We start from the raw sequence: 27,895 nt of genomic DNA on the forward strand, positions 1-27,895 counted from the left end.
AATAAATAAAGGAGGCAGGTTTAATGATAAAATTAAATTTGGCAAGGCTATGAGTACAGAAATTTGTCATTTATTAATTTCAATAAAAATACATTCAAGTATTATTCTTCAGTCAGTAACATCAAATAGTGAAAACATAATACATTTGTTCTACAAACTATACACAATATAAGATGAAGACAATCATCATTCACTTACAAAAATGGAAATGCAATAACAGAAATGCACATAATGGAAGTAAATAGGATTTTTCCTGGTACAATGAACAGCACATATCAAGTAGATGCTTCACTACAAGAGTAGTGACATGAACCTGGAGCTGGAGCTGTGCTAATGCAAAAAGAGTGAAATAAGAGTGTATTTCACTGACACAGATTGGCTGGTGTGCTTAAGCTGAATCTCATGTGCCTATGAAAGATATTTTTGCAAGACAGGTGCAGGCTGGTAAGAGTGTAGAGGAGGATCAAAAGAGCCATTTATTAGGGTGGTTGTGAGTCTTTACTGTTGGGTCACCTGCAACACCAGAGAAGCAGGATACACCACCAGTAAAACCAGCTACCCCCAACCCTAAGTGTTACAAGTGCAAAATTAAACAAAACATACCGTGCAGAAGAGAGATGAGTTGCCTAAACTTGTATTAAAAAAAATTTAATTTGAGGGACCCTAGGGAACTGAAACACAAGGTGTTAAGATAAAACATTTTCAGTGAATATGGAAAAAATTGTAGTTGCTTGTGCAGTGCTGATGTCCGTAAACCAATAACAACAAAAATCCATGTTCCTGTTTGCTACATGACATATGAGTTGCATATTACACCGCCTAGTAATACAGAGTAAATCACAAACAGAATCAGTTTAAGTGCCTGAGGAGGAAAACAGTTTGAAGTGCTGAGGAGAACACCAGAATTTCTGCACAGCAGTCTTACTACTGAAAAACCAAAGGAGATAAAATCAGAATTGAATACATCATGTCTTACAATGACACCACATTTGTAAATCTTGTTTTTAAGATGTGGCTGTTACAGTGCAGTTCTGCTTTATGAATGATTTAAATCTCCTAAAATTGATTGCAGCCTTTGCTACACAAAACTCAGTCAATTAAGTTACAGAACGTATTTTTAAAACATATTAACAAAGATACTATTTTGATTCTGAAATTTGTTTTAAATCTACTTCTTACTATCACATTAAAATTAGCTGAAGAATTGAGTACATTCTTGTGTACAGATTTTAAGAGATATTTGACGACTGCAATTTAATATCATGTATCATAAAAATACAGACTGTGTGCTGATAAAACAGGTGAGACATATATACAAAAATCTATGGAAAACAGTGTGAAATGAATTCTTGTACTTCTCAATGGTCTCTGGAATTTTTTAAGAAATTTTCTTTTTGTGTAAATGGAAACAGCAAGTTGAGGCTGAGGTGTAAAGCTGATGAAATGTAAGCACTGTGTGTAATGAGTGTTGCATCTGGATTCCAGATGCACTGTCAAAACCAATGATGGTGCACACAAGAATAAACCTGAGAGTTTGAAGCAATTTCACCAGCAACACATTTTGCAGAAGTGACAGTGACTTAAACTCCCCCAACTGCATCCACTTCCGTTACAAAGGTGCACACACCATCCTCTGTCTGCCTGCCAGAGTAGCAGATCTTCAAACGTATCGCCGTGGGTTCTCACGGAGGGTCTGGTAGTAGCTGTACACGACCAGCAGGAAGTACACACTGAGCACTGAAACAGGAAAGTGTGAGAATGTAAGATTACAAGCAAATCAAATCATGTTGTACTACTGCAAACAAGTCAGAGTGTCTAGATATGAGAAAATTAAGCATTTTGTTTAAATTGAAGTAAAGTGAAACTTTCTTCAAGAAACTGTAGAAGCCTAACAACCTCTATGCTGTATTAACAATACACTGACACTACATTGCTTAACACTTATGAAAGATAAATTTAACACTTTGACAACCAAGCCTGAACATAACTCGGGCCATAATATTGTGTACCTTACTATAGTTTGAGCTACAACTTTCTTGATTCATGCGTTACCTTTCACTCATAAAGTGGACTCATTTCATATGAGAACAATGTACAGCCATCTCGCTACCTGCCCATCACACGTGCTGCCTACTGGTATCAGTTTCCAGAACATTGGCAAATGTAACACCTTATAACATGAATGGCTGATCAATATGTGATCACGGTGATGTAATTTCAAGCATGTACTTATTAGATTTCACAGTTTGACGTAATACTGCTACAAATGTGTCATGTTTGTTCAGCGAGCAAGAAATTTTGGAAGCCCAAGAGGAAGAAATTACTCATTAACTCATCTAACCTTTTTTTGTTTGAAGGATAATTATTTTCTTCAATCTTTATTTTACAGATTTAATCCCTGTCAAAGAACTGAAGTAAACATGAAAATAATTCTTTAAGCTTACGGTTTTTAGTATGTACTAGTCTTGATGATATATCAGTTACATATGTGCCAGTGACACTGTAAATGATGTCATAGATGGCCAGTTTTCTAGGTCAAACATTCTTCTACATCAAGGGCATCCATAGCCAGTGGCAAGGGGGGAGGGGAGGGGGGGAGGGTGTGCTCACATGAACTGCAAGGAAAAGAAAAATTTTAGTCTAATCAGGCATTTTTCTTTCAAAAAAATGATTCAAAAGTCAGTATTGTACCACTGCCACTCATCTTCTAAAGTGTTGGTGAATACTCCATACCTCAGGTCTAGTGGCTGACCTCCCTTCAAAAACATTCAATGTTGTGATTCAGTTCAAGATTGCCCATTCAAATTTTATTGTTGATGCTGAACTATGTAGTGAAGGGGTAATGCGCAGAGTTAACATGACTGATCCCAGATATTTTATGTTATATGTGCATAAATAAGTACCCAACTGAAGTGCTATTTGTGGAAATATGTAGATATAAAAAGTCATTCCATCATCATCATCATCATCATCATCATCATCATCATCCATGGCAGCAGTGGGCATCTTCCACTCTACCTATATTCCTCCATTCATTGACAAATATGGAGTTTTTTTTAATCATCTCTCTTGAAATTGATATTGCAGCATTTTATGCAGCTATCTCTGTCCTCTCACACCTAAATAACATGCCACTGCAAATTAGATTGGTTTGTATCAAGCACTATTTTTCTACATGCCATCGTTTTCACTTCTTGCTCTCTGTGCTGTTTCTTTTTGTTTTATCAGTTTAGCAACGATACTTGCATTCCATGTCACTAAAGCCATTTTTGCTATCACACTGTGGAATCAACTTGATTTCTTTCTTAATTTGTTTACCAAGTTTCCTTTATAATATACCATTTTATTTATAACACATGGTTAGATTCTTTTTTGTGTCTATTCAATTTGTAACTTGTGGAATGTCATTGAAATTTCTACACTTGAAATTTTTTTCTGCAGATACAGCCATTGCCTCTGTTTATTTCTGAGTGGTTCCTTGTATATAACCTTCACTGTATGCCATTCATATCTGTTTTCTGCTACAGGGTTATTTACAGCAATGTGTGTAATTTTTTGCACCAAGTTGCTTTTTTCTTTAAATATCTGGATTATTTGGGTCATAATAACAGCTACGATAGATCTCATCCTTACATAATGGAACAGAATTTTAAAAAATTGAGCACAGAAATCAGAGTGGCAACTACCTTTTGAGGCAGCTCTTGATACCACGACAATCCACTGTTGCCAAATTGTAGATCTGTTTGTTGCTGTTAAATTCTAGTAGGTGAACTGAACAAAATTAGAAACATTTCAAAAGGCTCCACGTATCACCCGGTCTCAAAAATGAAGTAATGCTTTTTGACAGTACATTGGATCAATCACAGAACATCATACAGGAAAGGGCCAACAAAACCAGGCACAAGTAATGAAAACTAAATACGGAGAGAGAGAGAGAGAGATAGATGAGGAAGGGAGGGGTTACTTCTTTGGTGGTCAGCTCTCACCCTACAATAATAGTAATAACAATAATAATAACAATACGGAGAATTATGCAGTGTCACTGTGCGAAGAAGAAGCAGAGTTACTGTGCCACCAGTCACTTTACAGTTTAGAATTAGGAAGTAAAATGTATTTGTATTAAACTGATTGAATTAGTCTAACATACATTGTGAAAATTGCTTCCTGTGATGTTTCTAGCACCACAGACAAGCAACTATAGCACCAGTCTCTCTAATAATGGTATACTTACACACATAGAGGACGACAAAAACAACTGCAATAATGCCAGCAGTAGCTGTTTCAGCCACTGCGATGAGAGCAATGCATGTGATAATGCCTACGACAGTTGATGCTATGACCACCAGGGTTTCCACAACCACCCATGGAAGTAGCATGCCAGCCTTTTCCTGAAATATAAAAGAAAAAGCTGACATTACTGGCAAAAAACGTGCTTCCTTAATATGTGTGATTTTGGGAGAACTATGTATCTGTCATGTTGAAAACAAATTTCCTCAGACATGATAATTAAAACAGAATTATTTCAAAGGACTGAGAAAACGTGCTTTTTTACCAAAATCAGATTACAAGCAGCAGGAATGGAGCAAAAAGTTTCAAAAAGAAATTTTGTTCTGTTTCTGATGAATAGTGTGTGTGCAGTAAGAGACTTACCTGAATGGCTCCGAAGAGGAGAAGTATGCCACAGATAGCCTGGATAATAGCAAACACGAGTGTTACTATTAGCTGCGTCTTAGTAACTGAAACAGCATGAAAATTATTAGTTGTGTTTCTCATAAGTGGAATATTAATACAAAAGGCAATGAAGGAATCGCTACAAAAATCAGTAATTGTAGTATATCTGAATTCTGCCAACACTGTCATGACATGTAGTAACAAGGTGGTTTGGTAACTCAGTTGGCACTACCTAAGCTTGTTCACACATATGAGCCCATAACTGTTTCTGGTTATAATTTACTTATTGTATTAGCTCTATGATTATAATTATATTTCCACTGGGGTGCCTGTTTGTAATTCACCCTTAGAATAATGGTTTGTTTTTATGTGAAAGAGAAGGAAGTGTGAAGCAATTCTCATATTACCCTACCTGTGTAATTCTCTTCATGTCTGCATAGCTACTTAAACCTACATCTGTTTTACTATTCAGCATTGGCCTCCCTCTGCAATTTTCATCCCGCCAATACCTTCCACTTCCAAATTAACTATCTCTTTGCATCATGATCCATCCTATCAACCTACCCCCTGGTTAGATTCAGTACTACTTCATTAGTTCCAATCATCTAATCTTCAGCATTCTTCTTTAACACCCCGTTTCAAAAGCTTTTGCTGTCTTCTTTCCTGTGTTGTGTAGTCTCATTTCTATGTAAGGCCACATTCCAAAGAAATACTTCCACTGTCACAATAATTGCCAGCTTGAACTCTTTCCTGCATCTTACTCCCTAATCTAATTCCTGCAGTATCACGTGATTTAGTTCAACTACATTCCATCATCTTTTTTTTACTTATATTATTGTCCATATTACAACCTGCTACCAGACACTATCCATCCCATTCAACTTAGTTTGCAAGTTTTTTTGTACCTTTGACAGAATGTCATCAGCGAATCTAAATGATTTTGTTTATTCTTCTTGAACTTTAACTGCTTTTTTCAAATTTATTCTTTGTTTCCTTAACTTGCCTGTCATTGTACATATTGAATAAATTATGAGATAGACTACAATCATTCTGTCTTTCTGCAATTACTGTCTTCATTTCATGTCCTTCAATACTTCTAACTGGAGTGCGTGCAAGTTGTATATCACCTTTTGCTTCTTGCATTTTGTCAGTGGTAACTTCAGAATTCTGAAGACTGGTTTTACATGAAGCAGGCAATTCAGTTATGCCAACATCCCCATGTGTCTGAATAAAATTTAATGCACTGCATTTCAAAACACCGTTGATATGTCACCATGTGTTGTTTGTGCCTGTTACTCAGAGATAAGTTTGATTATTCTTCTAAAGTGACTTCATGGAGTACTGCAGTCCATTAAAAAAAGGAGTGCAGTAAGGTAGCTAGCAATGATTTTTGTCTACAAACATAATACAAATCATATTTTTAGCCCATCTGGTATGAAAAAACTTGTCATGCATTGAATCAGACATTGAATAAGGTATTATGAATGAGCCCCTTAACGTAAAACCCCAAATTATCTCCATTTTATTATTTTGATAGAAACTTAAAATCCTGATTACTCTGGTAGCTTAGGAATGGACGTAAAAATAAAATAAAAAAAGAAATCTGCGTACATCTGTTTCAACACTGATACTAAGTGTCTGGCCAGTAGAGGACATCTGGTCCTACATTTATAGTCTGGCTGCCACGTTTTGGTTGAGGTAGTTGCCACTACATATCGTCTTCACTGTGTGCAGTTTCTGATACTCGACGACAAAATGCGCACTTTCAGCCCCTTTCCTTGAGTGAGACAGTGCTTTCAAAAAAGGATGGCTGTAGTGATCCTGAGTTTGATATTGAATTTATCAGTACAGAAAATGAAGAACGATGTGACGTTACTTCATTAGAGATATAGTGATGACAGTTCCTCACACGAGTGACAAGTGCGGAGCAGTGGTACAAGATTAATACATCCACAGTGCTCTGTTCTGCTTCTTCAAGGATTATGTACACAGGAAATCATCGTGAAAAGCATGGTTAGACTGCATAGCTACACAGAAACTAAAAAATGACTTCTAGTTTAAGGATATTTTACTCAAAGTCCATAACGGGAGTATACTCAGGATTTTATTACTGGTGATCTTCAATATTTTGTAAGTCAGTATTTTGAGCTTTAAAATCTCTCTTTGTATGTGTATCTGTAATTATATTCATTGCAGGACTTTTTTGTGATAATAATTTTAAAAAAGAAAATCATTATTGTAAGGAATTACTGAATGAAAGTTGTGTGAGAGATATCTGAAACCGCAGTTATGTTAAATGCTAACAGCTTTCACTCTGGAAGCCAGGAGAACCACAGATATTCAGTTATGTGGTATGCTAACTCCACATTCCTCACCTTTAGTCTTGTAGGGTAGCGCTTTATTCACTGTCCTGGTCAAACTGCCATCACTGCCCTTCAGTCCAAAATCGTTGTCTAATTTCTCAGCTGTATCTCTAAGTTGCTTCTCAACATCTGTATGTATAAGGCTGTTAAAGTTATCTATGGAATAATGTAGATCTTCATCAACATACTGATGGGTGTGCAAACTGTTCGCTGTTGTTGCAATCTGCACGAGGCTCGCAATCTGCAATGGAAAAAGAAATACATTTGCACTCAGTTGGTTCCAGGTTAAGGTTGGTGCCCTTATAATTAACAATTTTATACAGAGTCGTAGTCTAGCTCCTTAGTGATCAGCCTTTTTGTTCAGAATTAAATAGGTGCCATACAGAATAGTTTGTATCTTTGCTGAAAGTAGAAATCGAGACACAGTCACCCCTTGGGTTCAGAAAGTTGCCTATGGGCGTGTGTAGCAAAACGAATGAAGGGAAAGACAAGCACCTGGTCAACAATATGGTTTCCAATTTTCTTTGAGTATTCAACAAATGACAGTATTCAACTCTTCATATAGGTTACTAATCAGGAAGTATTTTCAAGGTGGTATAAAGAACTGAATACCAGTATTCTCATCTCAAAAATTATGGGAAAAGATGAGAATCATGCTTTAAGTGCCTAAGATGTGAGCCATTATGCTGTGGGATATTTCATGGTGATGTTATTGTACATAAGGCAAGAAAAGATTTAGTTTATATTTCTAAAACAGTGCTCCACAGCTGAAGCAGTCTTAGGTTTTTATGGCTGTAATGTCATGGAATTTGAACTTGAAAACTGCGAATAGTGCTAACTGTGAATAGTGCTAACTGCGAATGGTGCTCCCAGCTATAATATACCTTCTTTTGCCATGTGGAGAAGCATATACCCATACTCCACACATTCCCAATAAAGTCCAAATACTGTGACGCCTTTTAGGTGAATGTGCATCTCCCATACAGTTGTAAGTTACCAGTATTGGACAGACTTTGAACATGTGTAAATCCCCAAGGAGAACATTTGCCGGTGTTATAGTTCACAGACAATGTAACCTTTCTGTGTGGATGTAAGAACAACTTAGGGTTGCTGTGGAAAGGCACAGACAGTAAACTTTTGCAGAACACAATGTGGGGGTTAACAAAGGAAAGTCAAAGGTGAATAGTTACTTTCTGAACACCAAATAGGGGGTGATAAAGTGTAGCAGAAGTGATATACTTCCATCTAGCACAGAAGGTCACACAGAATGGCTGAAACAAGGAAGGCAACAGTGGAATGCTGGCATAGGCTAATAAGTTTCTTTAAAAAGCTCTTGACAAGATTTGATGATATGGAAGTGGGAAATCAGTTCCTTGAAGTGTACATCTAGGATGCTGCATTATGGAGAAATGAAACATGGACCACTGTAATTCCGAAGAATTAGGAGAAAATGATGAAGGAGAAGAAATTGCAGTCATCTGAAATGGAGTGCTATTGAAGAATGTCAGAAACTCTGTGGGCAAACAGTTCCAATGAATAAGCATGTTCTAAGTAGAATGTGTAGTAAAAGAAGTGTATGAAAGGACCTAAACAGAAGAAGGGACTGGTTGATGGAATATCTGCTACGGCATCCAGGAATAGTTTAACTGGAAGTGGAAGGAGCTGTGGAGGGGAAAATAGGCTTGTAGAAAGAGGACTTGAATATGTAAAAATGCTATGGAGTATATTGCATGTGGTAAGAACTAGGTAGGGGTGTGAAGGTTAGGCAAAGGTGCATCAAACCAGTGGAAAAGCAGACAGCTTAAAAGAAAATCGTTTGGCACTGGAAAAGAGGGCAGTAGTGAAGTACAGCAGTCAGGTGCAGTAGTCAATGCAAGGAAGCCACATTACTTTAATTACTATGCTGATGTCTTTTTTTCCCCCTGTGTACTCACCACATACAAGACAGCAATGATGATGGTGCCCGTCTTCAGGGAACATCCACAGCAACACTGGTTGAGAACTGCCATGACTGCAACTCTTTCTGGTTTTGTGATGGGGACGTAGCTCTGTAACAAAGGGATGATGGTCAGATTCCATGCAGAAGCTTGAAGCATATCCAGAAATTAAATGTCGAAATACATAGTTGTCATTGGCAACACTGTTTATACTACACACGTTTTTTGCTTTCTGCTTATCCTTACTGTTATTAATCTATTATTTGCATTTCTCTGGTTGAGATTCGTGATGTGTGTGAGCATAAGTAACTGCCTCCTTTGTGTACCCAACACCAGAAAGAAAAATTATCTGCACACTCCTCTAGTGTATCTAACTACACTATGTGCAGTTGGGAACCACCCCATCATTTGTCCAAATGAGTGTGACGGTCACTTAAAAACCCACCTCAGGCTGGATGTAGTAAATCAGCTGTCACTGGTTGCCGCACAAATTCTATATGGGACCAGCTTGCCTCCCTGTCTTGCAAAAACATAGCATTCAGAACTGGTGTTTCTCATTTATTGGTAGCCACAGCAGAATCTGCTCGTAACTATAATTCAGCATCTGAATATTGGAATCACAAGCAATCTTTTTGCAGGCTAACAGGACAAAAATTTCAATTAGGGTGATATAGCAACTAGCGTTATATGTTGTCCTTTCTACTTAATGACAGAATGAGTGAAGTTCTGTTTTTGTTGACATGCTTAAAGCATTTTGTCAAGTAAAAAAATTAGCCTTCATGATTGTTAGTGTCTTTGATTACCATTTACTTTTTGTGTCTTCTCTGGTTTTGGACTCGGCATTTACATTTTCTGTTACATCTTCAGAAACAGCAAGGGACTGTGTTGTAGTTAAGCATAATGCTTAAAGATGAATTTCAACAAAAGTTGAGCAATGATAATGGAATAAATAAAGCAGGTGGTTATAATTGAAGTGCAGCTATTCAGAGAGGTTCAATGTGGGCTATAATTATTGCTTGGCAGTGGAACGTAGTAGTTATTCTAATATGTTAATGCAGAATGGATTTACACTGGAAAAGAATTAGTTCCAATTTAGGCCATCAGATGCAAATCTGGCACTGTGAATGAATGAATGAAAGACATACAGAAATGTTTCCATATGTAATGCATCAGGAATGGGACATGGGCTGAAAAGCTGAAACAATTGAGAAAGGTGTACAGTTGATTTTATTATTAAGCACCACTTACACAACCAAAGATTTTGAAGAGATGCTGCACAACCCCTGATTGTTCCTTGTAGCCATTGCCGGAATTAATTCTTTTTCCAGCGTGAATCTGTTCCACATTAATGCACTGAAACACCTACCAAGTTTCTCTGCCATATAGTAATTACAGCCTACATTGTACCTCCGTGAGTGACTGCACTTTAATTATAAGCACCTGGTATTAGTTTGAAGTGTAGCACTGTACAGAAGTGAAATGTAGACATAAATACTGCTGACAGAATAGGGGCCTTTAATAAGTGGTATTCCCTAAGAAAGTGGAAGATGATATGGATTGGCCTGATAACTAATTAAGTACTTAATCGAATTGAGGATAAGGATGTATACAACAACTCAGTGGCGACTGTTGTGCAAGAGCACAAGCACACCTGAACACCCTAACTTTTTGACTCCTTGCGGATTTATTGGTTATTTTTCTTTGAATGCTGTTCAGATGTTCACCGTATCTGTTCCGCTGTGCTACGTGGCTCCTCTCGAATCGGGTCAGGTTCGCGAGCACACCTGCACTTGTGCCCCATAAAGGAGCTTTTGCGCAGGCGCGACTGGCGTGACGTAATTGCATTACCGGCCGAATACAGGCGGATTTGATGGACAATGTGCATGATTCACAGCGTGCACGGCTAGCTCTTACCACGCAACTACAAGTTTACGTCAGTGCTTCTCGGTGGTAGCACGCTGTAGCAGACTTTTATCCCAGTGGATTGGCATAAATCCCGCTAGACATTAGCGTATTCCTCAGATATAGTGGTGTAGTTTTAATGATAGATTTTTCTATTTTGTGGGATTCTGAATGGGATAATATACGAAGTTCTGGATTTTATCATACAGTAATCCGTTTGAGTCACTGAGAACCATGGAGCGCATCATTGTCGATTCTGAGACTGTGGCATTTATTGATACTTCTGAAGTCTGTTTATTGATCATATGGTGTGTCAGGTTTATCTGTGCTTAGGCCCTCATCGTATACATGAAAATTCACGAAATCCTGTCTCACTGGTTTTTCTGATATTCACTTAAATGTCGGGTCGAGGACGATGTGCTTTTGGCCTTTATGGCTCTGAGATCCTCATCTGTATTCTCGTCAAATGACCTTTGTTGGTTGTTCACTGTGCAGGAATCGGCTTTCCTGTGCAGCGTCGACCAGAACTGTTGAATCTGTTTTAACTGCTTGCAGAAAAGGAAATTACCAGGAAAAGTTGGGCGCAAAGGAATTAGGCTCACCCACACCAGATCCGTAGTCGGAGAAAGTACGAAATAAAATAAGCGTGACTACAACCGAACATTTAACAAAGAAGTGTATAACAAGCCAAGTTCTTGTGGGGGTGCTACTTTAGAATGTGATTTTCAGCCTGGAAGTTAATTTGGTAACTAATACACATATTATGGATCTTGTATATTTGTCCGACAAATAAAAGCACGAAGACTCCCAGTTACACAGAAATGCGAAACCGAGAAGAGTGAAAGCTTAAACATCATTTCGTTCTTGCCATGAAGTGTACTTAATTATGTACAAAACAGCAAAATTCCACAAAAACTATTCTTCCTTTTTCAGACAAGTTACGCGTGTTGTAATTATTATTTTATTATTATTACTATTGACAGTGGCTGCAGTGATAAGAGCAACTGCATATTTATTTCGCACTATCATATCTGAATTTAAAAATGTGTGAACAGCCAGAACGTACACTTACCTGCCATTGCCACAACTTGACTAAAAAGACGGATCGGTTGATGTGGTATATTCTGCAACACGAAGGTTCAAAAAAAATGGCTCTGAGCACTATGGGACTTAACAGCTGAGGTCATCAGACCCCTAGAACGTAGAACTACTTAAACCTAACTAACCTAAGGACATCACACATATCCATGCCCGAGGCAGGATTCGAACCTGCGACCGTAGCGGTCGCGCGGTTCCAGACTGAAGCGCCGAGAACCGCTCGGCCATTCTGACCAGCGCCAACACGAAGGAATCGACATTTAATGATGGACGGAAGTGTGAAGGATAAAAATTGCAGGGGGAAGCCAAGGGATGAGCGCATTAAGTAGTTCAAATGTATGCGGGTTTGCAGTGGTTAATCGAAACTGAAAATGCTTACATAGGACTGAGTAGCGTGGAGAGCTGCATTAAACCAGTCTTCGGACAGAAGACCAAAACAAGAACAAAAACATATCTTTTTAGGCTCTTGTCGCAGTTTTACTGCTGTAATTTCTACCGTGACAATTTTCACCTCCCACGTGAATTCAATTGACGGCATATTGTAAACATTGCCAATAGAATGTTTGCGGTATGTGGAAATGGCAGCTCACGGCACCATTGGCGAATGGGTCATCGTACGATATGTTGTGGCGTCAATTTGGTTGTACGTAAAATTCCGGCTTCATCGGACGGTATGTTGTGGGAATGAGAATTCTTATAGGGTCGTATAGGGTCTATATCGTATGCTAATGACGGACGCAGTGCCTAGCTTCAACGGCAGTTTCGTAGTGATGTTGTGATGGCCTTGGTTCTACAGCCGTCTCCTCTAGAGAGCCACAGGACTGTTCGGTTTCAGGGCACATGCGCAGTACGGCTTGTGCCACGCCCAGTTGGCGCGGGCTGGTTCGCTTTCTTCCGGCGTGACGTCATTACGACGTGACGTCAGAGCTGATGTGGGTCGAGCTGTCAGGCGGCCAAGTATACGCGCCAGGCGTTCTTCTGGGCCGCTTCGCTCGGGCTGTAGCATTCGGAAAGAAAGCAGGCTTCTGGGGACTATTGCACCAGAACATTCAAGTATGTTTTGCGTTTGATTAACGGCGCAGTTACATGATACAGGTTGCGGGCATGTTCACTACAACATAAATTTATTTTTATCGATTCAGCTTCAAACACACGTATCCTCCAGCACGCATTTGCGTTGCTAAGAGTACATATACTAAATTATGACGCTGGCCTTCCACCGGTTAGTAAGTATCACTGACAGTGATAATTCTATAACTTTTAGAACTACTGGAAAACGGACCTGTAGAAATTATGTGATTCATAACACACTACTAGCCATTAAAATTGCTACACCACAAAGATGACGTGCTACAGACGCGAAATATAACCGACAGGAAGAAGATGCTCTGATATGCAGAGCATTCGCACAAGGTTGGCGCCGGTGGCGACACCTACAACGTGCTCACATGAGGAAAGTTTCCAACCAATTTCTCATACTCTAACAGCAATCGACCGTCGTTGCCTGGTGAAACGTCGTTCTGAAGCCTCGTGTAAGGAGGAGAAATGCGTACCATCACGTTTTCGACTTGGATAAAGGTCGGATTGTAGCCTATCGCGATTGCGGATTATCGTAACGCAACATTACTGCTCGCGTTGGTCGAGATCCAATGACTGGTAGCAGAATATGGAATCGGTGGGTTCAGGAGGGTAATACTGAACGCCGTGCTGGATCCCAACGACCTCGTATCACTAGCAGTCGAAATGACAGGCATCTTACCCACATAGCTTTAACGGATCGTGCAACCAAGTCTCGATCCCTGAGTCAACAGAAGGGGACATTCGCAAGACAATAACCATCTGCACTAACAGTTCGACGACGTTTGCAGCAGCATGGACTATCAGCCCGGAGACCGTGGCTGCGGTTACCCTTGACGCTGCATCACAGACAGGAGCGCCTGCGATGGTGTACTCAACGACGAACGTGGGTGCACGAATGGCAAAACGTTATATTTTCGGATGAATCCAGGTTCTGTTTACAGCATCATGGTGGTCGCATCCGTGTTTGGCGACTTCGCGGTGAACGCACATTGGAAGCGTGTATTCGTCATCGCCATACTGGCGTATCACCCGGCGTGATGGTATGGGGTGCCATTTGTTACACGTCTCTGTCACCTCTTGTTCGCACTGACGGCACTTTGAACAGTGGAAGTTACATTTCAGATGTGTTACGACCCGTGGCTCTACCCTTCATTCGATCCCTGCGAAACCTTACATTTCAGCAGGATAATGCTCGACCGCATGTTGCAGGTCCTGTACGGGCCTTTCTGGATGCAGAAAATGTTCGACTGCTGCGCTGGCCAGCACATTCTCCAGATCTCTCCCAATTGAAAACGTCTGGTCAATGGTGCCCGAGCAACTGGCTCGTCACAATACGCCAGTCACTATTCTTGATGAACTGTGGTATCGTGTTGAAGCTGCATGGGCAGCTGTACCTGTACACGCCATCCAAGCTCTGTTTGACTCAATGCCCAGGCGTATCAAGGCCGTTATTACGGCCAGAGGTGGTTGTTCTGGGTACTAATTTCTCAGGATCTATGCACCCAAACTGCGTGAAAATGTAATCACGTGTCAGTTCTAGTATAATATATTTGTTCAATGAATACTCTGCATAAATCTGCATTTCTTCTTGGTGTAGCAATTTTAGTGGCCAGTAGTGTATAAAGGGTGATCAGAAAGTTTCCGTTCGAATGTCGTACAGTCCAAAATAGGTGTACCAATCGGGCAAAATCGCCGCGAGGTTTGAGGCAGTCGTCCTATCGACGGACCAGGCTTAAGATACACGTTTGGTAAAACACCGTATACTGCTGCCTGAAAAGTCCGTAGCTGTCTGCTGCACGTCTCCGTCCGACAGAAATCGTCGACCTTTGAAGGCCTTTTTTTAAGGGGCTGAAGGCATGATACTTAGTTGGGGACAGATCAGGAATATAGGACGGGTGCTCGAGTATCTCCCACTTCAGTTGGCTTAACTTTTGTGCTACGACATTTGCGATATGGGGACGTGCAATATCATGCCACCCTTGGCGCACCTTTCCACATTCTCCAACTTACGTCTGACGCTGTTTTTCCTTAAGCAGCCGAGAAAAGAAATTACAGCACGCTGGTCCTTTTTGGACGCATTTGGTAATAACGCATTTATCGCGAGCGCGTTGGAAAGATATGAATGCCCTACTAATCCTCTGTCTCCATTTCGGTGCTTATGTACCTGCATCGGGGTCGCGCTACGTTCCTTTATATGCTGCTGCAATGCCCTCCAATGGAAACCTTTCGATCCCCCCCCCCCCTTAAGTTTGATAGTATGATACTGTGGCTAGATACATACTGTATTACCTACCTACAGACTTCATATTTAACTCCGACCATTCTCAGGGGTTTTTTTTTCTGTCATTAGGTGCTTCTTTCACCTATAACAGTTACGTGTCTGCAGGTGCCTCGTGGACTGGTGAAGTCAGTCGGGTCTGAGAAAGGCAAGAGGACACACCAGCTCCTAACCAAGATTCTGGTTCAGGGCGGCTGACGAAAATGTGAATATCTACATCTGTACTCCGGGAGACAACTTATGGTGTGCGGCGGAGGGTACTTTGTGTATCTGTGTCGTTTCCTCCTCCTCCAGTCGCGAAGTGTCCACACGGAGAACGATTGTTGTAATGCCTCCATGTTTACTCTAACCGCCTTTATTTTACGTTCACAGTCTTTACGTGAACTGTACGTAGGGGGAAGAAATATACTGGCTGACTCTACTAGGAAAGTACACTCACGGAATTTTGACAGTATACAGCAGTGTGACATAACACCTCCGTTCCAACGTATGCCACTGGAATTGGATGAGCAGGTCGACGACGCTCCCTTGCTCTTTATGATGATTTACCCCAAATTATGATGGTATATGAAAGCAATGAATGAAAATAGCCAAAGTAGGCTAATTTACTGGTAAGTTTATCACCAAAATTTGCAATAACCCTAACAGCAGAAGTAGGTAAACCTAAACTTTTCAGCACATCAGTGTGTTTCTTCCAATTCATTTCCTCACCAATGCACACACTTCCAGAAATTCTGAATATTCTGCCTTAGCAACAGCCTTCTCTTCGAAGTCCATATCTATCAGCGTTGTTCTCCCATTTACTGTCCGGAACTGTATATACTTTGTTTTCTGAAAATGTCGTGGGAGTCCAATAGCAGAAAACCAGTTAATTTTCTGAAAGGCTATTCACATTACATTGCTGGTGAATGTCTAGAGTCTAACCATTATGTATAAAATAAAAACTACTGATTAGCATTAGCACTGTAACACAGTAATGTAAATTCACTGTATTAAAATTCGTGCAAATATTTCACTTCTTCCCATATCCCAGAGACAACTCTCCGTGTGGTCCGTGATGAAAAAAAAAAAGCTGTGCTGGCGTGTGGATCGTCGCTTCTTTCGACGTGGGTCCCGCGCTCTTGAGCACTTACGTCATAGAGAGGGGGGCGGGTCAATTGGGATCTCAGTTCGCGCTCTGGCCAGACTAACAAAGGAAGTGCGTGACCTCGAACGTTCGCAGAGGTACGAAAATGTGCTTAGAATGTAAATCACTTATCCTAAAAACAGTGATTGTTCCCATTCGCGTGCAAAATGCTCCTGTCATCAGCTAGTGCCATCGGTGGCATCTTTTACTTTCACAAACAAGTACTTAACCTAGGTGTGTGAATAGCGCAATTGCAGTAGCACACCGTCTTTGACAATGTTTGTAGTGTATTATAATGTAAAGAGTGTACAATTGTATCAGAAGGTGAATTAGTCCCATGAATATTGTCAAAAGTTTAGGCCTTGAAAAACTGAACACAGATCAATCGAGAAAACAGGAAGAAGTTGTATGGAACTATGAAAAAATAAACAAAATATACAAACTGAGTAGTCCATGCGCAAGATAGGCAAGATCAAGGATTGTGTAAAGCCGAGGAGCGCCGTGGTCCCGTGGTTAGAGTGAGCAGCTGCGGAACGAGAGATCCGTGGTTCGAGTCTTCCCTCGAGTGAAAGTTTACTTTCTTTATTTTCAGAAAGTTATGATCTGTCCGTTCGTTCATTGACGTCTCTGTGCACTGTAATAAGTTTAGTGTCTGTGTTTTGCGACCGCACCGCAAAACCGTGCGATTACTAGGCGAAAGGACGTGCCTCTCCAATGGGAACCGAAAACATTTGATCGCGAGGTCATAGGTCAACCGATTCCTCCACAGGAAAATACGTCTGATATATTCTATACGACACTGATGACGGCATGTGCGTCACATGACAGGAATATGTTTTCGACCCACCTAACTTGTACATTTAGCGAATGGGTAAAAAGATTCTTCTACCTTGCCCGATTTAGGTTTTCTTGTGGATGTGAAATCACTCCCAAAAAAGTGATGAAAACATAAGAGTTTGTCAAATGAACTGAAAATAAAAAATTGAACTTTACACTCGAGGGAAGACTTGAACCAAGGACCTCTCGTTCCGTAGCTGGTCACGCTAACCACGGGACCACGGCGCTCCTAACCTCACGTTATCCTTGCTGTTGCCTATGTTGCGCATGGACTACTCAGTTTATATATTTTGCATATTTTTTCGCAGTTCCACACAACTTCTTCCTGTTGCAAGTGTAATTAGTAAGGCGTTTAACATTGGCCTGCTTGAATGCAAAAGTGATGTTGAATGGGAAAAAGTGTTTTAGTCGGATGAGCGTATCGTTCAGTTCCGCTTTTCTCTGACCATTCCGTTGAAGCCCCACACTCGCAGTTTGAAGACCGAAGAGCTGTGCAACACTATCAGATCACTCGGAAAGTTTTTTTGTTGGGATAGAGTAATTATTTCAAGCAGAGAGAAGTATAGCAGTAACTCATAAAGTGACATACGGTTTTTCTGGTCCTATTATACAGATATTTTGTTTCTTCGCGTTACTAAAGTTGCTCTCTTAGACCTTCCACAGGGTATTTCTCAAATGTGGTGAGACGGGCATGTTTTCAGACGATTAGCTCATACCGCTGTTTTTTTGGGTGAGATTTATAATCCAAGCACGTTCAAGGTCACACTTCCCACGTAGGTATTAGCTGTAGCTGCGTACGGGAGTGAAGCAGAGGTCCGGTTATTATATGCACGTGAAGAATTTTCTGAAGGCGATTTCAATCAGATATTCTTTCCTGCGAGCTACATCGCTTTGTACGATAGACTGGGGAAACTGGAACACCAATTTTCCACTGTCATCGCATCGGATGCTGTAAAATAAAATCGCCATGGGCTGTTCAAGTAACGTTAATTCAAATCTAATAACGTCGTCGATAAAAAAAAAGCACTCCGTCTTCAGGCCACAAATGGCATACAGGGACCATCCGACCACCGTGTCATCCTTAGTGGATGCGGATAGGAGGGGCGTGGGGTCGGCACACCGCTCTCCCGGCCGTTATGATGGTATTCTTGACGGAAGCTGCTACTATTCGGTCGAGTAGCTCCTCAATTGGCATCACGAGGCTGAGTGCACCCCGAAAAATGGCAACAGCGCGTGGCGGCCTGGATGGTCACCCATCCAAGCGCCGTCCACGCTCGACAGCGCTTAACTTCGGTGATCTCACGGGAACCGGTGTATCCACTGCGGCAAGGCCGTTGCTAACGTCGTCGATAACCGGCGATATTTCTACAGGTGAACAACACGCTAGTTTTAAGGTACATTTAAAATGATTGCCGTGTATGGTGGGTGACAGCACGCAAACCGGGAATCGAACCGTTACACACAGTCCACGCGAAAGTGTCAGCGAGGTGCTGAAGGAACCTCAGTTGGGATACTTTGAAGACAAGGGAAATTATTCTCGCAGAACCATGTTGTGAAAAGTTAGAAAAATTCTTGACAATTTTGTTGACCCCGTCGTCTGTTGCTTAGGGATCATGAAAATACGATGTGGATATTACGGCCCCTACGTAGAATGAATGACAAAACCCACAGTCGATGAATGACATTGTATGGACATACACAAGCCAACTTGTTTCTTCCCTCGGGCGTGGGTATGTATTGTCCTTAGCGTAAGTTGGTTTAAGTTAGATTAAGTAGTGCATAAGCCTATGGACCGATGACCTCAGCAATTTGGTCCCACAGTACTTACCACAAATTTCCAACTTGCTTTGTTTATTTCTTCAGCGGCCCTCCAAATGGCTCTGAGCACTATGGGACTTAACTACTGAGGTCATCAGTCCCCTAGAACTTAGAACTACTTAAACCTAACTAACCTAAGGACATCACACACATCCATGCCCGAGGCAGGATTCGAACCTGCGACCGTAGCGGTCACGCGTTTCCCAACTGAAGCGCTTAGAACCGCACGGCCACACCGGCCGGCTAGCGGCCCTGCAGATGATACGTATAACATAACGCGGTATGCTACAGGAACGCGTTCACAATATTGCGTTGGTTGCCCAGGACATATTGCGCCTTACCAAAATTCCGTGGATTTTCCAGAAATTTTTAATTGGTTTTTGCCACATTTTACTTCTTAGACATGATACAGCGTGCTTTAATTACAGACGATGTATTGTGTGATCAAACTTACGCTTATTATTTGTATTTTGCATACTGTGGACCTTGTTTTTTTTTTTTGGACGTGTGTGTGTGTGTGTGTGTGTGTGTGTGTGTGTGTGTGTGTGTGTGTGTGTGTGTTCGTTTTTCTTAGTACACACATCAAATCGGCCAAGTCACAGGAAACGACATGCACACACATAATGCAAGATATACATATGAATTTACAATCACAGTAAGGTCAGTGCGTTTTTTCGTAGAAAAAATTGTAACAGCAATGAACAAAAAATAATTGTAGAGTTTATGATATGTTAGCAGTAATTATTCTGTTAGTACCGTAGAACTCGAATGTACACATACTGAATTTTTGTGACCTGTTCACCACCTTCACTGATCTAGCAGTGTATATTTTACTTAAATCTGCACATATATGATGGATGTGTGGCGAAAAGGCCGAATAGTAAAGAACCAATAGTAAAAACACCAATGTCTGACAAAATATATCGCTCCTATCGTAAAATACGCTAAATCTAATGTAACAAGGCGGATGTGCTAGAAAGCAATTAAAAATTAAAGTAAAAGTTCCAAAAAAAAAAAAAAAATGGACGGGAATTCTATGCGGGCACAATAATAAATTATACCAAACTCAATCATGAACGTGTCGCATACGTACAGAATGTATTTTGTATCTTAACCTGTATCTACTGCAGTATCGCTGTTGTTGAGCGTACCGGGTGATTCAAAAATATAGAATAGATTTCAGTTATTATGGACAAACTACAGAAGATAGAAATACATTGCGCGTGCCATTGGATACAGGAACGTTCGAAGTTTTTAGACTGCTGCGCTGTTTGTTCGTAGCAAAATGGCGAGTACACCACATGAGAAATCATTTTGGGTGTTGGAATTTGCGCGAAGTCAATCCACTGTTCAGGTGCCGGCCGCGGTGGCCGAGCAGTTCTAGGCGCGAAGTCCGCAACCGCGCGACTGCTACGGTCGCAGGTTCGAATCCTGCCTCGGGAATGGATGTGTGTGATGTCCTTAGGTTACTTAGGTTTAATTAGGTCTAAGTTCTAGGGGACTAATGACCTCAGACGTTAAGTCCAATAGTGCTGAGAGCCATTTGAACCACTGTTCAGCTGCAACTTGCATTCGGCCTCCGATTCACTCAGAGGCCGCCTCTGAACAAGCAGATTTATGACGTATCCAAAATTGTTGGAAGCTGGTTCCATGAACGGAGGTAAGAGCGCTGGTCGTCCACGCATGTCTGATGGCAATGTCGAGCGTATCCTAGACGCGTTCACACGAAGCCCTGTGAAATCCACAAGACGGAAATGTCAGGCATTTCTGCTTCCTTGTGCAACGGTGTGGCTTAGTCTGCAACGACGCCTGCGTATGAAGCCTTAGAAGTTGCAGTTGGTGCAGCAGCTGCGTCCCGGCGACCGTAACAGAGAAGGTACGAATCGAAATTTCATGTTCTAGCGGATAAAGTAAACGCCGTAATGTAAGAATCTGGGGGTCATAAAATTCTGGCGGCGTTGTCAAACATGAATGACTCACCGAAAATGACTTTTGTGCCGTTTCTGCTCTCAGAGCTTATGGACGTTTCTTTTTTGGGCAAGATTCGAATGATTTCATTTTCATGCATGATGGCGCCCCGCTCACTTTGGCCTTTAGGTGCGGCGTTATCTCAACACCACCCCACGACGTAGGATTGCAGGAGGTGGCCAACAAAATCCTGTTTATTGCTTTCCTCCCAGGTTAACAGACCTCACTGCCTGCGATTTTTTTTTCTGTCCAAGTACATAAGACAGATGCTTTGTCCCACATGTGGCAGTACTTTCAAGAGCAGAAATCAAATTGTTTAAGGTATCGATTCAGTAAACTGCGACCTGTTGGTTCTTGTGCGGAATAAAATGTACTACCGATGTTTCTCGAGCAACACATGGTGATGGTGCTCCTGCTCAGTGCATGGAATAGTGTCTGTGCGGACATAAAACTCTGAACCTTCCTCTATGCAGTGACATGCGCAGTGTTTCTGTGTTTGACAGTTCGTGACAAAGAACTGATATCTTGTACGCCTGGTTGTTAGGAAGGAGTTGAAGTTCGTGGTATGTAACTCATATGGCCAGATCTCATTTTCTGTAACGTTCAGACGTGTTGAGTGTGCTGTTCACTTATGTTTTACAAAAAAGTACAACAGATGTCTGAAGATGGGTGTAATCCCGAAACGCGTAACATGTTCTAGTAAAAAAGTCAATTGAACATCTCATGACTTTATCGCGATTGTACAGCATTGGTTGCCAATTATTAACTGATATCTTTGTCTTTGACTCATCTTTTGTGGCCCGATACTGGCCGCACCAGAAATAAGAATACTGAAACAAGCTGCATTGTCTACGTGTATACAAACAACGTCATTCACGAACTTCATGCAGGCCGCTGAACACCGTAAAGACAAAATAGTCATTTTCCCCTCGCGCAGCGTGCGAACACAATAGAACTAAAATACACCAATATTTGTACAATGGACCCTCCTCCACGCGCTACAGTGGCTTTTGGAGTTACTTATGTCGACGCATATTTGAATAATTTGCATACCACGTGGTCGTCCGACCGAGGTAACGGATAGGATTGGAAACTTCGCCTTGACATTCCCACGGGGAAAGTGAAGCTTACTCGTTGCGAAACCTGTCTAAGGTCACAGGTGCACAGTCTGTAGCTAAAACAATACTTCAGGATTCCGTGTGCCTGTAACTGACGTTAAGAAGTGCCAGTCCCGAGCTTATGATGTTTGATCACCTCGAACCCTTATTTTTCCTTCTCTCCACGTACCGAAGTGCTGAAACCGGTCCTCAGAAATTGTTCCATCTTTCAGTCACCGCACGAATGCCGAATTGCAATGGTTCAAATTGCTCTGAGCACTATGGGACTTCAGATCTAAAGTCATCAGTCCCCTGGAACTACTTAAACCTAACTAACCTATGGACATCATACACATCCATGCCCGAGGCAGGATTCGAACCTCGCGGATCACACTCGCGCAGTGATACCTGAACGCGCGAGGTATTATAACGAGTGTACAGACCTCCGATTAGTCAGTCTGCATTTGTCTGCACCAGTCTGTATTAGTCTGTACCAGTCTATAGTCTGCGCCTAATAAGATTACCATATTCCTGTAAATAGCCATGAAGATATATGAATAGACATTTTGTCAAGTATCAGAGATATGTGAGAATAAGATTAACGTACCAAGGCCAAAGGAACTTCAGATTGTCAATTGTAAATAGCATCCAGAATCCAGTTACGTAATGTTTATGCTTATCATTTTAATAAATGTGTGTGAAAATTAATCAAGTTCTGTGTAAAGTTGGTCACCGTCAATCTGCTGCTCTAAGCATGCAAGTGGCATTTCTATCGTCTGACCTAACGGCAGAAGATAAACACGCCACGACAAGACCACGAGACATATTGCTGACACTCGCCTACTTCGTTAGAGCGACAAGTCAAATAATCTGATGGTGTGTGTACCGAAGGTCTTACAGTACGCACTCCACAGAAGGGCAGCACGTTTTGTATTATCGCGAAAGAGGGGAGAGAGAGTCACCGAAATGATACAGGATTTGGGGTGGACATCATTAAAACAAAGGCGTTTTTCGTTGCGACGGAATCTTCTCACGAAACTGCAATCGCAAACCTTTTCCTCTGAATGCGAAAATATTTGTTGACGCCGGCCTATGCAGGGAGGAACGATCACCACAAAAAACTGAGAATTCAGAGCTTGCACGGAAAAATATAGGTCTTCGTTTTCTCCACGCGCTATACGAGAGTGGAATAGTAGAGAATTGTGAAACTAGTTCGATGAACCCTCTGCCAGGCACTTAAATGTGATTTGCAGAATATCTATGTAGATGTACACGGTCAGTGGGCCTGAAGATGGCATAGTAAATCGCTGAAACTGGTAGCCAAATAAGCTAACTGTTCGGAAACTAGACGGCTGAAAGGTGATTTGACACCCTGTAGAAAATTAGATGTCACATGGAGTTTTATCGACTCCTTTTTCTCCACGCGCCACTCGTGGCAGGGGCAAGGAAGTGTGACAGCAAAAGTACCCTTCGTCACGTACCTTATCGGGCAGTAAAGCCTTCTGCTCTTATGTCGGCAGCTTGCTAGCCTGAACTGAGACACAGACCGATGTGGCAACACTGGTATCAAACGCCAAACAACGAGAATTTGCTAAATTCTTGAGTGGAGTGATCTTTTTCACCAGTAGCGTGCGACAGCTTTCTGCTCTTAGTGACCCTGGAGCGTGCTTGACTGGAACATCTCCGACTAGGCTCTCTCTCTCTTTCTTGGACGTAAACACGAGAGATTACCTTGTCACCTAACGACATGCCGTCGGTGGAAAGGCTAACGAGAAGAAAGTAGCGCCCGGTAGGCACGTTCGACTATCCACACATACCGCCGTAACGTTCTTGAAAAGCACATCATTAACACACGCCCTCGCCGCAGCTGGGAACTATTCGCCAGCGAGTCCTGTGGCGGCAGCAGCGAAAGCTTGCGTTCAGAAATAGTCACCTGGAGCTATACTGCCATCAACGCACGTTCAGCGGAGGTACAAACAAACACACTTTCAGCGATTGGTCGCCACTAACTGTGCACATTCAATAAGGAGTTGGAACGTCATTGGAGATAGGACCTACTTCTGGATCACGTATTTTTTGTTATTGTAACACGAATGATAGGTCGACGAAGGCTGAAAACAAGCATTTAAAGTCTTAAGCGTTTTTTTCCACTCACTGTCCTGAAAGTTTTAAGCCGTGTAGTTCTTGCTTTAAGCCTCTCTCCCTCACTGGACACTCGCTTTCTGTCTCACGCTAGTAGTACCCACGGGGGTTTTTCGGTTCGTGTGCGTCGCCGAAATGTGTGGTGACCATGATCGACATTGAAGCATTTGCGCGGAAACCTTAAAAAGCACAGATTTATCTGAATGTTTTAGGGACGTCTACAAACATACCACTGATGTGGAAGGTGGCAAAAACCTATACTACTGAACAGTCAGATGCGGGTTGCCTACCTAATGACTTCCAGCGGTAACAAAAATTTATTTTCAGTATTTCATATACTTATTTGGCGAATTTAAAAATTTAAAATTATGTCATTACCTGCTCATTTACACAAACTAGTATTGAACTTATACTGTGGAAGCGTAGATCACGACGCCCAAATACCCGGATTATATTCACCCAGGTTTTGGAAGTGAGAGCACTTAGCGACCTGAACGAACTTTACACATAATTTCAAACCTTTTCGAAACTTTCTCGCTAGCACTCCCCATAAAATAACGAAAAAATTACCAATAACTAGATTTTCACTGTTCGGGCACGGTCCGCAGCTCGTGGTGGTGCGGTAGCGTTCTCGCTTCCCACGCCCGGGTTCCCGGGTTCGATTCCCGGCGGGGTCAGAGCTTTTCTCTGCCTCGTTATGACTGGGTGTTGTGTGCTGTCCTTAGGTTAGTTAGGTTTAAGTAGTTCTAAGTTCTAGGGGACTGATGACCATAGATGTTAAGTCCCATAGTGCTCAGAGCCATTTGGACCATTTGTTCGGGCACGACGTTACAATTTATTACTTCTGTTCCTGTTTACAAATGGCATACCTGGAATTTGACGTCTGATTGTCTGGTCGTAAACATACGTTCATTTCGTATTTCTCGATTTCGAGAAGGCTTCTAACACTCGCTTTCTGTCTCACGCTAGTAGTACCCACGGGGTATCTGATAAAATTGCGCGCCTACGAAATATCGTCTCACTTGTGTGAATGGATTCGTCATTTCTGTTAAAGGTCACATTTCGTAGTGGTGACGGGAGGCCATCTATGGAAAACGTTGGGTGGCGGTGGGGAGTCAGATATGGTAAGACAGTTGCGGAATCAATGTTTCCTCCTGATGTTGACTGCCAGCTACATGCGAGAACTGAACAGCTCAAAGCGCGGGAAATCAGAGTTCGCACAGAAAACTTTGAATGTACTTTTTTGCGCTTGCTATTTGAGTGTAGAACGGTCAAGAAAGTCTCAAAAGTGGTTCTGCGAATCCTATGGCAGACACGTAAGTGTGAATTACAGAGCACTCGTGTAGATGTTGACCTGTAGCCGCAGCGTAATCCTCCACTGGCGCATTACACTTGCCTGTTAAGTACGCCAGAAAGTCTCTGCGTCGGCCACTTGGCTGCAGTATGAAGTAATCCTATCGTACGCGACTGTAGTCGATATGGCTTGGTGTACCTACCGCGGGAAGGGGAATTGTCAGACCTGACAAATGACGTACACGATTTCACGGCGCAATGTTGACTTCCGTATGTGTATCTAACCCCCGGCGCTACGTCTCACGCAGAATGCGTCCGGGAAAGATAAGCTTACGACGTTATACGTAGTGACTATAATTTTAATTTTATATATCGCCCACGTTTCACTTCCATACATGGCTACACTCCGTAATAATTTTAAACACCATATCGGAAGTAGGGTTCATACTCTTTGAAAGCGAACTGTGTCCAGATTCATCCACATATTCTGTACAAGAAGTAGCGAAAGGTACTTTGAAACATTTCCACATTTTAAATTATTTCTTTTACTGTTCCACTAGCAAATGGAACAAAGGAGAAACGAATGCCTTATAGGCTTAATTTGTCCTTAAGCCAGATGAAAGCTGAGGCATTAGATTCGTTTTGCAGTCTGTTGCAAATTGAGGTTGTCTAAACTTGCTCAGAATTGTTTGGGTAAAACATTCTCTTCTTCCGAAGCTCACGGAGCAATTCTGTAACACTCGTACTTGGTCGAACCGACCGAGCAGCCAATTACAAGACAAATTCCTACGCATTTCTCAAGAGACCAGAGCAAGAGTGCGTTATTGAAATCTTGAGTGTGGTGACACGCTAATCTGTAGCTTATTCCTAAATCTTGGATATGTTGGGAAAGTGATAATTTGGTAGTTTCCGAAGTCAGCAAATGCGAATGCCTATTAATGTGATAACAAATTGACCTTAGCGTAGTCTGTTTACGTTGGTGTCGTGTTTAAACGCACTTTGCCGTATCTGCCGCAATTTTCATCATCGAAACTAAAACTGCGAGGTAAATTCGGAAAACATTTATTATGCACTGGAGAATTCTCTGACGAGTAATACATATATCGAATGATGTTATTCAATCTGTATATTGAGCAAGCAGTAAAGGAAACAAAAGAAAAATTCGGAGTAGGTATTAAAATCCATGGAGAAGACATTGTAATTCTGTCAGAGACAACAAAGGACTTGGAAGAACAGTTGAACGGAATGGACAGTGTCTTGAAAGGAGGATATAAGATGAACATCAACAAAAGCAAAACGAGGGTAATGGAATGTAGTCGAGTTAAGTCGGGTGACGCGGAGGGAATTACGTTAACAAATGAGACACTTAAAGTAGTAAAGGAGTTTTGCTATTTGGGGAGCAGTATAGATTTAAGTGTCAGGAAGTCATTTCTGAAAGTATTTGTATAGAGTGTAGCCATGTATGGAAGTGAAACGTGGACGATAAATAGTTTAGACAAGAAGAGAATAGAAGCTTTCGAAATGTGGTGCTACAGAAGAATGCTGAAGATTAGATGGGTAGATCACATAACTAATGATGAAGTATTGAATAGAATTGGGGTGGAGTTTGTGGCACAACTTGACAAAAAGAAGAGACCGGTTGGTAGGACATGTTCTGAGGCATCAAGGGATCACAAATTTAGCATTGGAGGGCAAAAATCGTATAGGGAGACCAAGAGATGAGTACACTAAGCAGATTCAGAAGGATATAGGCTGCAATAAGTACTGGGAGATGAAGAAGCTTGCACAGGATAGGGTAGCATGGAGAGCTGCATCAAAGCAGTCTCAGGACTAAAGACCACAACAACAACAACATATCGAATGAACTAGGAAACGAATGTAAGAGCGTCCACTGACTTACTGAGATAAGAACAGCACAACCCATCTGCGAATGTGTGATAACCGTAAACTCTCCATCTATACTCTGCAAACCACCGTGAGGTGCATGGCAGAGGGTGGAACTTCGCTGCGTATGATGTCAACACCTTACACGCCAAACAAACCTTCCAAATAGTTGTAGTCTAACACATCGCGAAAGACTATTGAAAGACCGACATTCACGTTAGAGAGTTGTGAATAAGACGCCAACAGTCCTCAGAGGAACACACCTTGACAGCAGACTCCTTGTAGATTCCAGCAGGGCCTCACGAATTCCTCTTCTACTCACACTGACTGCTCCACTTGTGAAACGGCCCGCGCGGGGCCGGAGTATAAAAACAGCCGCGACAAGCGCGCACGGCGGGGTG

The 27,895-nt window shown here is 41.7% G+C and overlaps 1 protein-coding gene across 1 annotated transcript; it reads right to left on the reverse strand.

The window, feature by feature from the left end:
* Positions 1-48: 48 nt before the first annotated feature.
* LOC124550915 lies at positions 49-27,895 on the reverse strand. The gene is made up of 6 exons (XM_047125709.1): positions 27,758-27,895; positions 8,969-9,082; positions 7,047-7,275; positions 4,651-4,736; positions 4,232-4,388; positions 49-1,737 (listed from the first exon to the last, which is right to left on the reverse strand). Exons 2-6 carry the CDS (start codon positions 9,041-9,043, stop codon positions 1,661-1,663), a joined length of 624 nt encoding a protein of 207 aa, XP_046981665.1. The 5' UTR covers positions 9,044-9,082; positions 27,758-27,895; the 3' UTR covers positions 49-1,660.

The sequence above is a fragment of the Schistocerca americana genome, chromosome 9 (assembly GCF_021461395.2).
Source record: "Schistocerca americana isolate TAMUIC-IGC-003095 chromosome 9, iqSchAmer2.1, whole genome shotgun sequence".
Classification (NCBI taxonomy): domain Eukaryota; kingdom Metazoa; phylum Arthropoda; class Insecta; order Orthoptera; family Acrididae; genus Schistocerca; species Schistocerca americana.